This window comes from Oncorhynchus mykiss, chromosome 1 (genome assembly GCF_013265735.2).
Source record: "Oncorhynchus mykiss isolate Arlee chromosome 1, USDA_OmykA_1.1, whole genome shotgun sequence".
NCBI classification, from domain to species: domain Eukaryota; kingdom Metazoa; phylum Chordata; class Actinopteri; order Salmoniformes; family Salmonidae; genus Oncorhynchus; species Oncorhynchus mykiss.
Window position 1 is genome coordinate 18,767,578 of NC_048565.1, and position 14,283 is coordinate 18,781,860.

The 14,283-nt window shown below is 43.9% G+C and overlaps 1 protein-coding gene across 3 annotated transcripts in view; it reads right to left on the minus strand.

Moving 5' to 3' along the window:
- Window positions 1-706: 706 nt before the first annotated feature.
- LOC110499356 (ceramide synthase 1) overlaps window positions 707-14,283 on the minus strand; it is a 57,433-nt gene continuing 43,856 nt past the window's right edge. For 2 of the 3 annotated variants that reach the window (XM_021576482.2, XM_036960783.1), the window contains exons 5-7: window positions 12,381-12,528; window positions 11,871-12,055; window positions 707-4,086 (exon numbers count right to left, since the gene is read on the minus strand). In XM_021576482.2, the coding sequence (XP_021432157.2) occupies window positions 4,044-4,086; window positions 11,871-12,055; window positions 12,381-12,528 (376 nt within the window). In that variant the 3' untranslated portion in view covers window positions 707-4,043. The remainder of the gene's footprint in view (window positions 4,087-11,870; window positions 12,056-12,380; window positions 12,529-14,283) is intronic. The other variant, XR_005039242.1, reaches the window with a different exon arrangement.

Genomic DNA, 14,283 nt, shown 5'->3' on the forward strand with positions numbered 1-14,283 from the left:
CTATTGCCATAAGAGTAAGTCCGGTTATAGAATGGAAATGTATCATTTTGGGGTTTCACCCCTTTGTGACACATTTGTTTACTAGTGTTACTATGTGACAGTTTAGATTTTAAAATGTGAAAAAAATTAGGCCCACCCCTCACACAAATGTTAATGAGACGTATGCAGTGTTCGTCTACCAACACGATTCTGCCTCCATCTATCTGGACGTGTCTATTGCAAAATGGTTAGCTCCACATCGATGTGCAAATCCCCCCTTGCTCTGCTTATCAACAACTAAAGTGTTAAGAAAGGCAAGACGTGTTGTTAGATCGAATTGGACCTTCGAAGGGAATCTGGTAATGTGTTGATCTGTGTCGTCTATATCCCTGACAGTCTTTGATCTTGAGATGAGGAGACGGTGCTTGAGTGCTGTATTTGGTATATTTACATACTGCATGCCATGTCACTCCTGCAGTCAGTGAAGGCAAATGGACTGGTGAGATTCACCTATCTACACAACGGAAAAAGCTGTGTGGGACATATCTTAGAATTTGTATTTATTGAAGCAGACTATGCTTAACTGTGCACTGAATTGAACTCTCCCATTTCTGAGACTCTTTGTCCAACACCTTTGTTTTATCTTTCTTAACTGTGTTTTACCTGATCGACAAAAACTTGATTCTTGCAACAATGACATCAAAAATAAATACATTTGTTGAAATAAGTCAGTTTCTTTTTCAAATGAACACATTTTATTTTATGGGAAAACATGATACAATAACACTGGTTGAATGGAATTATTAACATTGTTTTATTACAAGTCAGTACCTGTCATACCAAAGTGGTCAAATTGAAACTTGGGGCTGATGGTAGAGACCTTGCAGTGTGTCAGTGGTCAGATTGAAACTTGGGGCTGATGGTAGAGACCTTGCAGTGTGTCAGTGGTCAAATTGAAACTTGGGGCTGATGGTAGAGACCTTGCAGTGTGTCAGTGGTCAAATTGAAACTTGGGGCTGATGGTAGAGACCTTGCAGTGTGTCAGTGGTCAAATTGAAACTTGGGGCTGATGGTAGAGACCTTGCAGTGTGTCAGTGGTCAAATTGAAACTTGGGGCTGATGGTAGAGACCTTGCAGTGTGTCAGTGGTCAAATTGAAACTTGGGGCTGATGGTAGAGACCTTGCAGTGTGTCAGTGGTCAAAGAAATATCTACCTAAAACCAATTAACTATTTCACTTCATACCTCATTTGATTCTTAACGTCCAGAAATTTGTAAAAAATCCCAAATCTACCTGCATTCCTATTTTATGATGATCAAAAAAACAGCAATAAATGACAGTGCAATTTGTAAGAAACACCTGCGAGGCATACCCTCTTCATATCCATTATAACAGCTCTTTCTAGCCACCCAGGTCCAGGCCAGGCCTCTCATCAGAACACTTCTTGTGATAAAGATCAACATTTTTGGCACATTCTTAAAGTATTAATGCAACGCATAGAATCATTATTCTTCCACATTTTCATTCTGAACTGATGGGCTTCTATATATTTAATGCTTATTACAAAAAACTGCCAGATCTGCCTCAAAATAAAACTTACAAAAGTGATTACTACTCTATAACCTTAGTCTTTCTGACACAAATGTATTTTCTTTGGGGGGGAAAGGGGAGTATACTGTTTCTTGAAAAGAGGGAATTTGCTGTGAGTAGTTTCACCTCACAAAGCCAATCTGGTTGTTGGTGGTTGTCTGTGGTGGAGAGGACAGACAGACCAGGAGAGAGCTGGACAGAGATGGAGGGAAAGTGTGCACACCTTTGTGGACAGTACCATGGTAGATGGCTGGGCACAAGCCATTAACCAACGCATACACAGGAAAAGGGACACGACTGGATTACAGTGTTTTCAGAAACAGCAATTAAACAAAAAAAAAATCTATAATGATAATTGCATGTAATATCAAAATCTAGGTAATCCCAGGCACTGGCACTAGTGGTAGCTAGGGCTGGGGACTGGAAGACACATCCACAACTACGGACACTTCTACCTGCCGACATCTGTGGCCTGTTCCAGCACAAGCATACTGTTCATCAAAACAAAAAGAGGTTGAATTTGATCGAAAAGGACAGCACCCCTTATGTCACAGGCACAGCAAAGAGAAAAACTGGAGAGTTGCGGAACACATGCACACACAACCAGTGGCACATTCAAATGTAAGGACAGAACCATTTGGAGTGTGTGACGGTCGGCTCTAATTACTTAACTTTTTTAAGGTCAGTTCAGCACATTGATAAAGGTTAAGATTACATAGTTTGTAGTTTTCTTAATTTGTGGTTTTTGCTTATGACTTCATGGCATATTCCAAAACCATTGCAATGTCATGCATTCCTGAATACCATATCTGCATATGTTTTTCACATTTGATTTGTATCTTCTTTTACACAAGTAAAGGCCATTTGCTTAAATTTTTCTGTGAACCTGACAACCACCACCATATTGATTATTATTCTAATCCATATCTTTACCAAAATCATAAGGATGATATTGAACCCAGTCAACCAAGTTCAGCTACATCAGCTGTCATTAACCAGCTATCAGCTTGTATGCCTTCATTTCAGTGTGACAACAGAAGCTAAAAACAGAAAATGTGACAATGCATTTTCCATACAGGAATGCAAGCAATATTTCTAATGCCTATCAAATGACAGCAAAAAAAATAAAAAATAAAATTGGTTCACAAGTCATTCACATTTAAAAGACATCAATACTACACCGAAGTGGCTCTTCAAATATTGCAGGTCAGGCTGAGGAAATGTATATGTGGTCACTATCGACCTGTGCAATGATAAGAAAATGAATACATGTTTGGAAAACAAAACCAGACCCTTACATGCAACCTCTCACCCACAATGGTGACATGATGCAATAGTTCCCTTTAGTATTTTAGCCTTCACTCCTGAAATAATAGGGGGTATAAACTTTAAAAAGCTTTTAGAGGAAGGATCTTTAAAAACGCAGATGCAGTTCTCTCCATGTCACACACTGATCTGTTTCACCTGTCCTTGTGCTTGTCGCCACCGCCCTACAGGTGTCACCCATCTTTCACACTTATCCCCTGGGTATTTACACTTGTGTTTTCTGTCTGTCTTTGCCAGTTTGTCTTATTTGAGCAAGCCTACCAGTGGTTTGGGGCTCAGCTCCTGCTGTTTCCAGTCTCTCTTTTCTCGCTCACCTGGTTTTGACCCCTGACTGTCCTGTCTCCGAGCCTAACTGCCTGACCACTCTGAATGCCTCCTGTCCTATACCTTTGCCCCTACTCTGGATTACAGACCTTCTGTCTGAGCCTGCCTGCCGTCCTGTACCTTGGCCCCACTACTCTGGATTATCAACCCCTGCCTGCCTTGACCTGTCGTTTGCCTGCCCGTTACACTAAACATTGTTACTTCTACACAGTCTGCACTTGGGTCGTACCTGACACCTGATACTATACTAGAGAGGACCTTTGACATGGTGACTGTGTGAGTGCTTTAGGGCCCTAATCTATCCGTATTGCAGAAGTTCATCATTACATTGTGATTAAATTTAAAGGCAACGTTTCCACGTTAGCAGAGTGCATTCACGGTAAACTCTGCATGTAGGCTCAATTAAAAATGACCTTTACATTTTTATATCGCAATCTGTAATGCTTCAGTGACAGACTGAATAGAGCCCTGTCCTCCAACGTATGCATGTTATTTTTTTTTATAGGTCTAGACGTTTAAAAATCAATAGCTCAACCTTGTCTTATGTTTGTTAGAGCTGACACAACTTCTAAATGCCCCTGTAGAATACACGAGAGGACATTCACATAACTCACACCTTTCTTTTTCTTCAAATTTAATGTTAATAAGACAAAGGTCACCTGAAATAGCATTCACCGTGATATAATAAAACAATGACAAAACAGAATGAAAAATTATCACTTTTCTAATTTGATATTTTTTTACCTTTTTGCGATTCACTTAGACCTAAATGTAGGTTACTTGCATTCAGAGTTAAGTGCCAGGAGATAGAGCTAGAGAGGCCATTATAGATGCTTCTCCTTGGTGATCCCGTTCTGCAAGTGCTTCCTGTGAGAAGGAGGAGAGAAGAAAAATGACCAATTGTCAGCCAGAGAAAAGGTAATCAGCTATGCACACATGGTAATATCAAAAATATATCACTGGTGTTCAAGGGCACCAGATAAGGGCAGGGTCAGGCCGTACCGCGTAAGCACACCTCAATAAGTGCAGCTCGTAGTTCCTCTCTATCTTTGCTACACAAGACAAGGCCAACACACAGGAGATCTGCTGGTCTGAGGTCGTACTGAGTGGACTGACAGCGCACAGGTTACTGGGGTTACAGGAGGGGACAGTGAACAAAGCCGTGTGTGTCACGCTAAAGCAGAGGCACTTCCTCCAGGGGAGAGCTCACTGGAGGTTTAACAGGGTATGTGGATGGCAGTACGACCAGATAGCAATACAACCAGATAGCAATATAATGACATAAGGATGGCACCAGCACCGGCTCAAAGGAAAACTACGCAGAATTCCAAGAAGATTGAGGAGGACAGCTACACCCAAGGATGGACTGGAACAACGCTATTCATCAATGTATGGTGGTCTTTCATTTTAAAAGTGGATGTTTTTCCTGATTGTAGTCCGCCATATTTATCACACCTACTGTATCTGGTTATTTGAGATCTGCAAACACTGAAGTGCGTAGGGGTTGTTTGGAAAGCGCTCGTTATTGGCATGAGGTTTACGGTGTGATGAATGGTTGTCTAAAGGTCGGCCTGGTTCAAAAACAACCCCTACTTCCTTTACCTAGCCTCTAGCCCTTCCTGCCCCTAGCCTAGACTCTAGCCCAGGGCTCTCCAACCCTGTTATTGGAGAGTTACCCTCCTGTAGGTTTTCACTACAACCACAGATGTAACTAACCTTAGAAACAGGTGCCCTAGCCTCAAGCCCGTCCTTGCCCTAGCCTCAAGCCCGTCCTTGCCCTAGCCTCAAGCCCATCCTTGCCCTAGCCTCAAGCCCATTCTTGCCCTAGCCTCAAGCCCATCCTTGCCCTAGCCTCAAGCCTGTCCTTGCCTAGCCTCACGCCCGTCCTTGGCCTAGCCTCAAGCCCGTCCATGCCCTAGCCTCAAGCCCGTCCTTGCCCTAGCCTCAAGCCCGTCCTTGCCCTAGCCTCAAGCCTGTCCTTGCCCTAGCCTCAAGCCTGTCCTTGACCTAGCCTCAAGCCCGTTCTTCCCCTAGCCTCAAGTCCGTCAGTCCATCCCCTAGACTCAAGCCCTTATATCCCCTAGCCTGTAGCCATTACTTCCCTAGCCTGTAGACCTTACATCCCCTAGACACAAGCCTTCCCCGAGCTTCAAGCTCACCCTTCCCCTCCCTAGCCTCAAGGCCGTCCTTCCCCTCCCTAGCCTCAAGGCCTTCCTTCCCCTCCCTAGCCTCAAGCCCGCCCTTCCCCTCCCTAGCCTCAAGCCCGTCCTTCCCCTCCCTAGCCTTAAGCCTGTCCTTCACCTCCCTAGCCTCAAGCCCGTCCTTCCCCTCCCTAGCCACAAGCCCTTCCTTCCCCTCCCTAGCCACAAGTCCGTCCTTCCCCTCCCTAGCATCAAGCACGTCCTTCCCCTCCCTAGCCTCAAGCCTGTCCTTCCCCTAGACTGTAGCCCATCCTTCTCCTAGCTTCAAGCTGTCTGTCCACTTGCCTGTAGCCCATCCTTCCCCTAGTCTCAGGCCTGCCATCTCTTAGCCTGTAGCCCTTCCTTTCCCTAGCCTAGCCTCTAGCCATGTAGTCAACCAAAACCAAACACTTATTCTTACCTTCTAGCCAATTATACTGTATGTAGGTCTCTGTCTCTGTGTGCCTGCCTCTACAGCAGTGGTCACCAACCTTTTCTGAGTCAAGTCAAATTGCAACCCGAGATCTACTGCTCAGATAAAAAACAATATATATATATATATATATATATTTTTTTTTACGTAAACCTATGCAACATTAACCTATTAAAAACAGTATACTGTAACAATGACGTTTGTGCAATAAGCTATAGGCCTAATACATGGTCAACGCATATTGGCTTTGCTTAAATATCCCTGCCAATGCATTGTTGTTAGAGACATATTTTAAAATTATATTTCAAAATTTGAGGTAGGCTATTTTATTAAACATTTTTATTTCACCTTTATTTAACCAGGTAGGCCAGTTGAGAACAAGTTCTCAATTACAACTGCGACCTGGTCAAGATAAAGCAAAGCAGTGCCACACAAACAACAACACAGTTACACATGGAACAAACAAACGTACAGTCAATAACACAATAGAAAAAATCTGTATACAGTGTGTGTAAATGAGGTAAGATTAGGGAGATAAGGCAATAAATAGGCAATAGTGGCGAAGTAATTACAATTTGGGCTATTTACAGATGGGCTATGTACAGGTGCAATGATCTGTGAGCTGCTCTGACAGCTGATGCTTAACGTTAGTGAGGGAGATATGAGTCTCCAGCTTCAGTGATGTTTGCAATTCGTTCCAGTCATTGGCAGCAGAGAACTGAAAGGAAAGGCGGCCAAAGTAGGAATTAGCTTTGGGGGTGACCAGTGAAAGATACCTGCTGGAGCGCGTGCTATGGGCCAGTGACCAGTGACCTGAGATAAGGTGGCGCTTTACCTAGCAAAGACTTATAGATGACCTGGAGCCAGTGGGTTTGGTGACAAATATGAAGCGAGGGTCAGACAATGAGAGCATAGAGGACACAGTGGTGGGTAGTATATGGGGCTTTGGTGACAAAACTGATGGCACTGTGATAGACTGCATCCAATTTGCTGAGGAGAGTGTTAGAGGCTATTTTGTAAATGACATCGCCGAAGCCGAGGATCGATAGGATAGTCAGTTTACGAGGGTATGTTTCGCAGCATGAGTGAAGGATGCTTTGTTGTGAAATAGGAAGCTGATTCTAGATTTAATTTTGGATTGGAGATGCTTAATGTGAGTCTGGAAGGAGAGTTTACAGTCTAACCAGACATCTAGGTATTTGTAGTTGTCTCCATATTCTAAGTCAGAACCGTCCAGAGTAGTGATGCTGGATGGGCGGGCAGGTGCATGCATTTAGTTTTACTTGCATTTAAAAGCAGTTGGAGGCCAAAGAAGGAGAGTTGTATGGCATTGAAATTTGTCTGGAGATTAGTTAACACAGGGTCTAAAGAAGGGCCAGAAGTATACAGAATGGTGCCGTCTGCGTAGAGGTGGATCAGAGAATCACCAGCAGCAAGAGTGACATCATTGATGTATAGAGAGAAGAGAGTCGGCCCGAGAATTTAACCCTGTGGTGCTCCCAAAGAGACTGCCAGAGGTCCGGACAACAGGCCCTCCGATTTGACATACTGAACTCTGTCTGAGGGGTAGTTGGTGAGCCAGGCGAGGCAGTCATTTGAGAAACCAAGGCTGTTGCATCTGCCGATAAGAATGTGGTGATTGACAGAGTTGAAAGCATTGGCCAGGTCAATGAATACGGCTGCACAGTATTGTCTATTATCGATGCCAGTTATGATATTGTTTAGGACCTTGAGCGTGGCTGAGGTGCACCCATGACCAGCTCGGAAACCAGATTGCATAGCGGAGAAGGTACAGTGGGATTCGAAATGGTTGGTGATCTGTTTGTTAACTTGGCTTTCAAAGACCTTAGAAAGGCAGGGTAGGATAGATATAGGTCTGTAACAGTTTGGAGTGTCTCCCCCTTTGAAGAGGGGGATGACCGCGGCAGCTTTCCAGTCTTTGGGTATCTCAGATGATGCGAAAGATAGGTTGAACAGGCTAGTAATAGGGGTTGCAACAATTGCGGCGGATCATTTTAGAAAGAGAGGGTCCAGATTGTCTAGCCCAGCTGATTTGTAGGGGTCCAGATTTTGCAACTCTTTCAGAACATCAGCTGTCTGGATTTGGGTGAAGGAGAAGTGGGGGAGGCTTGGGCAAGATGCTGTGGGGGGTGCAGGGCTGTTGACCGGGGTTGGGGTAGCCAGGTGGAAAGCATGGCCAGCTGTAGAAAAATGCTTATTGAAATTCTCAATTATTGTGGATTTATCGGTAGTGACAGTGTTTCCTAGCCTCAGTGCAGTGGGCAGCTTTACAGTGTCCCAGAACTTTTTGGACTTTGTGCTACAGGATGCAAATTTCTGTTTGAAAAAGCTAGCCTTTGCTTTCCTAACTGCTTGTGTATAGTGGTTCCTAATTTCCCTGAAAAGTTGCATATCGCGGGGGCTATTCGATGCTAATGCGGTACGCCACAGGATCATTTTTGTACTGGTCAAGGGCAGTCAGGTCTGGAGTGAACCAAGGGCTAAACCTAGGCATTGAGTGACGATGAGAGAGGTTTTGTCTCTAGAGATACCATTTAAACCAGGCGAGGTCACCGCATGTGTGGGAAGTGGAACAGAAGGGCTAGCTAAGAAAGAGTCTGTTGTAGCCCCCTCGGACGGTTATGTCGGCAGACCAGTCATGATGGATCGGCAGGGCTCCGTGTAGGCAGTAAAAGGGTCCAGGCCAATTTGCAAAATAGGTATTGTAGCCCAAGAAATTGGCTGATGGATCTCTTCAGCTAACAGTCCGATGTGCTCTAGAAATCTAGCGGGCCGTGACTAGCAGGCTAGCAGATGGGCCTTCAGGGGAAGTCGCAACAGAAGGGCCTATTGAAACCCCTTCAGGCGGATTACGTCAGTAGACCAGTCATGATGGATCAGTGGGGCTCTGTGTCGGCAGTAAAAGGGGTCCAGGCCAATTGGCAAAATAGGTATTGTAGCCCAAGGAGTGGTTGATGGACCTCTTCAGCTAGCTGGGAGATGGGCCTAGCACAAGGCTAGTTACAGGCTAACTGGTGTTTGCTTCGGGACAGAGACATTAGCCAGGAGTAGCCACTCGGATAGCAGCTAGCTAGCTGCTGTGATCCAGGTGTAAAGGTTCAGAGCTTGCGGTAGGAATCCGGAGATATGGAGATTTGGTGGAGAAAAAGCAGTCCGGTATGCTCTGGGTTGAATCGCGTTGTGCAGACTGGCAGGAGTTGGACTGGGCTAAGGTTAGCTGATGCCGCTAGCAGTGGCTAACTGACTACTAGCTAGTAGCTAGTTAGCTGGCTAGCTTCTTTGGGGGTTCCGGTTCAGGTTAATGGACAGTCCAGCAGGAGTCGGCTGTGTAGCCGAGTGATCATAGGGTCCGAAGAGCAGCACTAGATGAAACAGGGAACTGTTCAGTAGTCGATTACTACGTTGTGTGAGCGGGAGACACGGCATTCAGAGAGCTAGCAGGCCGGGGATAGCAGATGGATCATCACCAAACATCCATGACGCAGAGGCCGGTTGAGAGCACATCGGCCGAGTTACGTCAGCAGACCAGTAGACCAGTCGTGATGGATCAGCGGGGCTCCATGTTGACAAAGGGTCCAGTCCAATTGGCAAGGGAAATGTTGTAGTTGGTGTACTTTGTTTGCTAGCCGGGAGATGGGCCTAGCTCGGGGCTAACTGGTGCATGCTTCTGGACAAAGGTGTTAGCCACAATAGCTCCTCGGTAGCAACTAGCTAGCTGCAAAGATCCTGTGTAATGGTCCAGAGCTTGCGGCAGGAATCCAGAGATGTAGTGGAAAAAAGCAGTCCGATATGCTCAGGGCTGGTATCGCGCTGTGCAGACTGGCAGGTATTATCCGGGCTCTCCAGGCTAAAGCGGCAGGAGTCCGAGCTAAAGGTAAAAAACGCTAGCAGAGGCTAACAATGACTAAATAACTAGTAGCTAATTAGCTGGCTAGCATCTGATGGAGGTTCCAGTTATAAGGTCTAAAAAAAATTGCTGATCCGTACCACATTGGGTGAGGCGGGTTGCAGTAATGTATATTTATTTTGAAAATGGAAAAAAAGAGATTGAGATGTATACAACAACAAAAAACTAAAAAAACTAAAAAAACAATATTTACATGGGAAGAAAACAAACGCGTCTTACTGCTGCGCCATTATGGACACACTATATGATCACATCGGTAATAGATCCGTTGTTGTATTACTTGTGAGGCAAAGCTGAGTGAGCATACATTTAAATTATTTATTTTACTAGGCTGATGGTGCTTGCATCTGATGGTCAGTCTCAGCATCTCTCCCCTCTCCCTTTCCTTTCCTTCACTGACACTGACCAAAAAAGGACACCTTCTTCCAGCTGATGGCAGCTGATGGCACCGCATTATTTCTGAGTCACGCAGAAATTCATGTTGCTACTCCTATGAACAGAGAAAGGGAAATATTCCTCAATATTAAAAAAGACCCAAGTCGCTAATAATAACAATGCAAAGCCTATCCTTCCCCTATTCTAGCCTCTAGCTCTTCTTTGTTGTAGAATTCAGATATGAAGGGACAGGGTCGACGGAAGATAATAACTTGGACACAACTTGGGTCGAGTGGACAGGGACATAAGTTCAATGAATTGAGACCCATCCAGCTAAGATACCCCAGGATGAGAATCAGAGTTTACTGAGTCATCTGAGGCCAAGGGGTCATTCTCTCTCTTCAAGTTTTCCTGACAAAAACCTTCTCTCTGGATGTTTTGGAAAGCATTTGTCACCTGGAGATGCAGTGTCTGTATAGTGTATGGTGGTGGCATTACTTCAGTACAGTGAAACATTCAAGGTAATATTCGTGGCATATAGTTTATGAACTGGTACAAAAAACGACACTTGATTTACATTATTATATAATTATTTTGCCACCAACAGAATGCTATATATATATATATATATATATATTGGGCATGCAACAATCTCAGCTCTGTAGATTTTGCTGCGAAGAGACAGAATCAACAGATCAATTATTCTGGTATTGCCCCCATGTAGCTTAATGATGGTTACAGGTTCAGGAATGGTTAAAAAAAATCACAACATGCACTTAAAATGAACCTTACAAATAGCAGTGTTGGGTGATTTGGAAAGCCATAGTCAGACAATAAATAATATAATAATACTCGTAGGAAAGGTTATCATCTTTAGCTCACAATCTGTGGTTAATATATACGATTAGAAAGGTTAACATTTTTTGTCAAACATCACAGCACAATTGGAAAATATATGGCACATGGCACAACCGAACGAGGGTGGTCTATGGTGATAGGTGGGATGGGCTGAGAGTGGCAGAAGGTTGGGATTAAAGAGCTGAGGTCTATGGTGGTAGGTGGGATGGGCTAAGAGCGGCTGAGGGTTGGGATTAAAGAGCTGAGGTCTATGGTGATAGGTGGGATGGGCTGAGAGTGGCTGAGGGGCAGAATTAAAGAGCTGAGGTCTATGGTGATAGGTGGGATGGGCTGAGAGTGGCTGAGGGTTGGGCATAAAGAACTGAGGTCTATGGTGATAGGTGGGATGGGCTGAGAGTGGCTGAGGGGCAGAATTAAAGAGCTGAGGTCTATGGTGATAGGTGGGATGGGCTGAGAGTGGCTGAGGGTTGGGATTAAAGAACTGAGGTCTATGGTGATAGGTGTGATGGGCTGAGAATGGTTTGGGATTAAAGAGCTGATTAAAGAGCTGAGGGTTGGGATTAAAGAGCTGATGTTTGGTAATGTATTATTGTTATAAGACTGCTTTATATAAAAGTACCATGTATGTAAAATGTGTATGTAAAATGTATACATAAAATGTATTTATATTTAGTAAAAAAGCTGAAAAAAACTACATTTTTTTCCCCCTCAGAAGAGTGGGTGTTAATAATAAAAAATATAAAAAATGTTTAAAGTTATATTTGTGAATTTATATTTGAGTAATTTAGCAGACCTAATACATACATATGATTTGGTGATTCATATACACATGTTGAATCAGCATGATAAAGTAGTGTGTTTGTGACTGTTTCCTCACCCTTCAGTAGAGTTGTTGAGTTGAGTTTCAGCAGAATTGTTGAGATGTCCTGCATCTTTACTCTGCTGCTGGGCCTTAAGCAGGGTTGCGGCCCTCTGGGCTCCCTCCTCACCCTCGTACTCCCTCAGGTCTTTTACATCCTTCATCTGCCCCGTCAGGACTTTCGCCACAAATGCCACTATATACTGTAGGGAGAGAGAGGGGGGATCAGGGGTTAGAGGGGAGAGAGGTTTGATGTCACATATTCAGTCCAGTTTATTTGGAATGTATCAACCCCTGACAGAGGCATTAGACATATTAGGCTAATACGAATGGAAAAGACCAGGTAATAGTCATAAAACTGTCAAGACATGTTATTTACTTATTGGGAACACATATCTGTGAGGGGTTGCCCTCTCTGAATTAGATTAGTCTTGTTTAACCTAGAGTCTGACAAATGAGGTAGCTACAGTACGTTTGCACACCACTGTGAGATTTGTGACCTGCTTTAGACGGAGGTCCAACACTCACCAAAAACCAGTAGATATTCATGCAGAGGAGTGTCAAGAGGAGTGAGTTGAAGAAGAAGTAGAAGGGTATGTTTGGGACGGACTGGAGGCTGGACACACAGGTGGCGTACAGAACCTTCAGAGGGAACCAGTAGAGACGAAACCAAAACCTGCATAGAGGAACAGTGTTATTCAGACGCTTTAGGGTAGAAAGTGTGTGTGTGTGTGTGTGTGTGTGTGTGTGTGTGTGTGTGTGTGTGTGTGTGTGTGTGTGTGTGTGTGTGTGTACCCAGGCATGCAGGCGTGTGTGCTTGTTAGTTTTGGGGAAGCTACTCTGAACATATAGTTACCAAGCAAGGACTCTAGAGTGCAACCATTTTACTAGCATATGCGCCTAAATATTTTGCTATGGGACCTGGATTTCTTTATTTAGGAGTAGCGGTGAACCTAGAAACAATTACCCAGATGATAATTATTGCAATGATTACTTCACTGTACAACAGCCCCTGAGTGTCATGGAGAATACACTGAGCGCAGATTCATGATTTCATGCTTGTACCATTACTACAAAGAAAACGTCTTGTTACTGCAAATATTTTTCATTGTGCTCCTCGTCAAAAAACGTCAGCGTAGAGCCCTGCAATCTACCAATTAATTCACACTGGAAGAAGTTACGTTACGCTAAAGTTACCCTTAAGAAAAATATAGTTTATTATTATAAACTATTTTGAAAAAGGAATTCTGTGAAGGACATTTTATTTTGTACATCTTGTCTTTGGTGTCAACAATCCTTGGTTCTTGCCTGTGCCTGGTAAAGATATGAGGGGGGGGGGGGGGGGGGGGGTGTCATGACCTCCTCCTTTAGACTATTTGGCAGAACACCCAGAATATGTTCTTTAAGTTAAGATAGGAGACGGTGCCAGACACATCCCGGAACCAACCCTATGAACTATGATTATGTAACCAGTATTTAAGGGAACTAAATGGGACTGCCCCATTAGAGCTCCTGACAGACATTCGCTATGGTGCATCAAGTTTGTTGGAATATTTCCAGTTAACTGTTAATAAACAACGATTCATTTAAGATTGACTTCGACTGTCCCTGTATAAGAATTTCCACGACAACTTGGCATCACGAAAAAGATGATTGATTCTGCCTGTGGAGCTTTCCAGTGGGGGTCTGCAAGGAAAACCGTGGCGCATTTTATGAAGCATGAGGGAAATTCCCGTCTGACCAAAAGACGACGAGACCCGCCCAGACCAGACCCTTACTGTGAGCTCCCCAGGAGGAGACACATATTCTGTGAACAATTGAGGGACGGCAACTGATTTCAGTAAGTACATTTAAATGAATCTGTATAAAAACTCAAATCAATGAAAAATGAATGCAAGTAACGGATAAAAAGGTTCCCATAGCCTTATAGAGAGAAGGCTATTTAGTAGTCTTATGAGAAGACTAGAGTGAGGCCGTAACGGTACCATGGAAAGCCCCGCTGACCGCTGTCTTTTATTTTATTTGATTTATTTCACCTTTATTTAACCAGGTAGGCCAGTTGAGAACAAGTTCTCATTTACAACTGCAACCTGGCCAAAATAAAGTAAAGCAGTGCGAAACAACACAGAGTTACACATAAACAAATGTACACAATTGAAAAAATAGAAAAATCTATGTACAGTGTGTGCAAATGTAGAAGAGTAGGGAGGTAAGGCAATAAATAGGCCATAGAGGCGAAATAATTACAATTCAGCATTAACACTGGAGTGATAGATAAGCAGATGATGATGTGCAAGTAGAGATACTGGGGTGCAAAAGAGCAAGAGGGTAAGTAATAATATGGGGATGAGGTAGTTGGGTGTGCTATTTACAGATTGGCTGTGTACAGGTACAGGTACAGTGATCGGTAAGCTGCTCTGACAGCTGATGC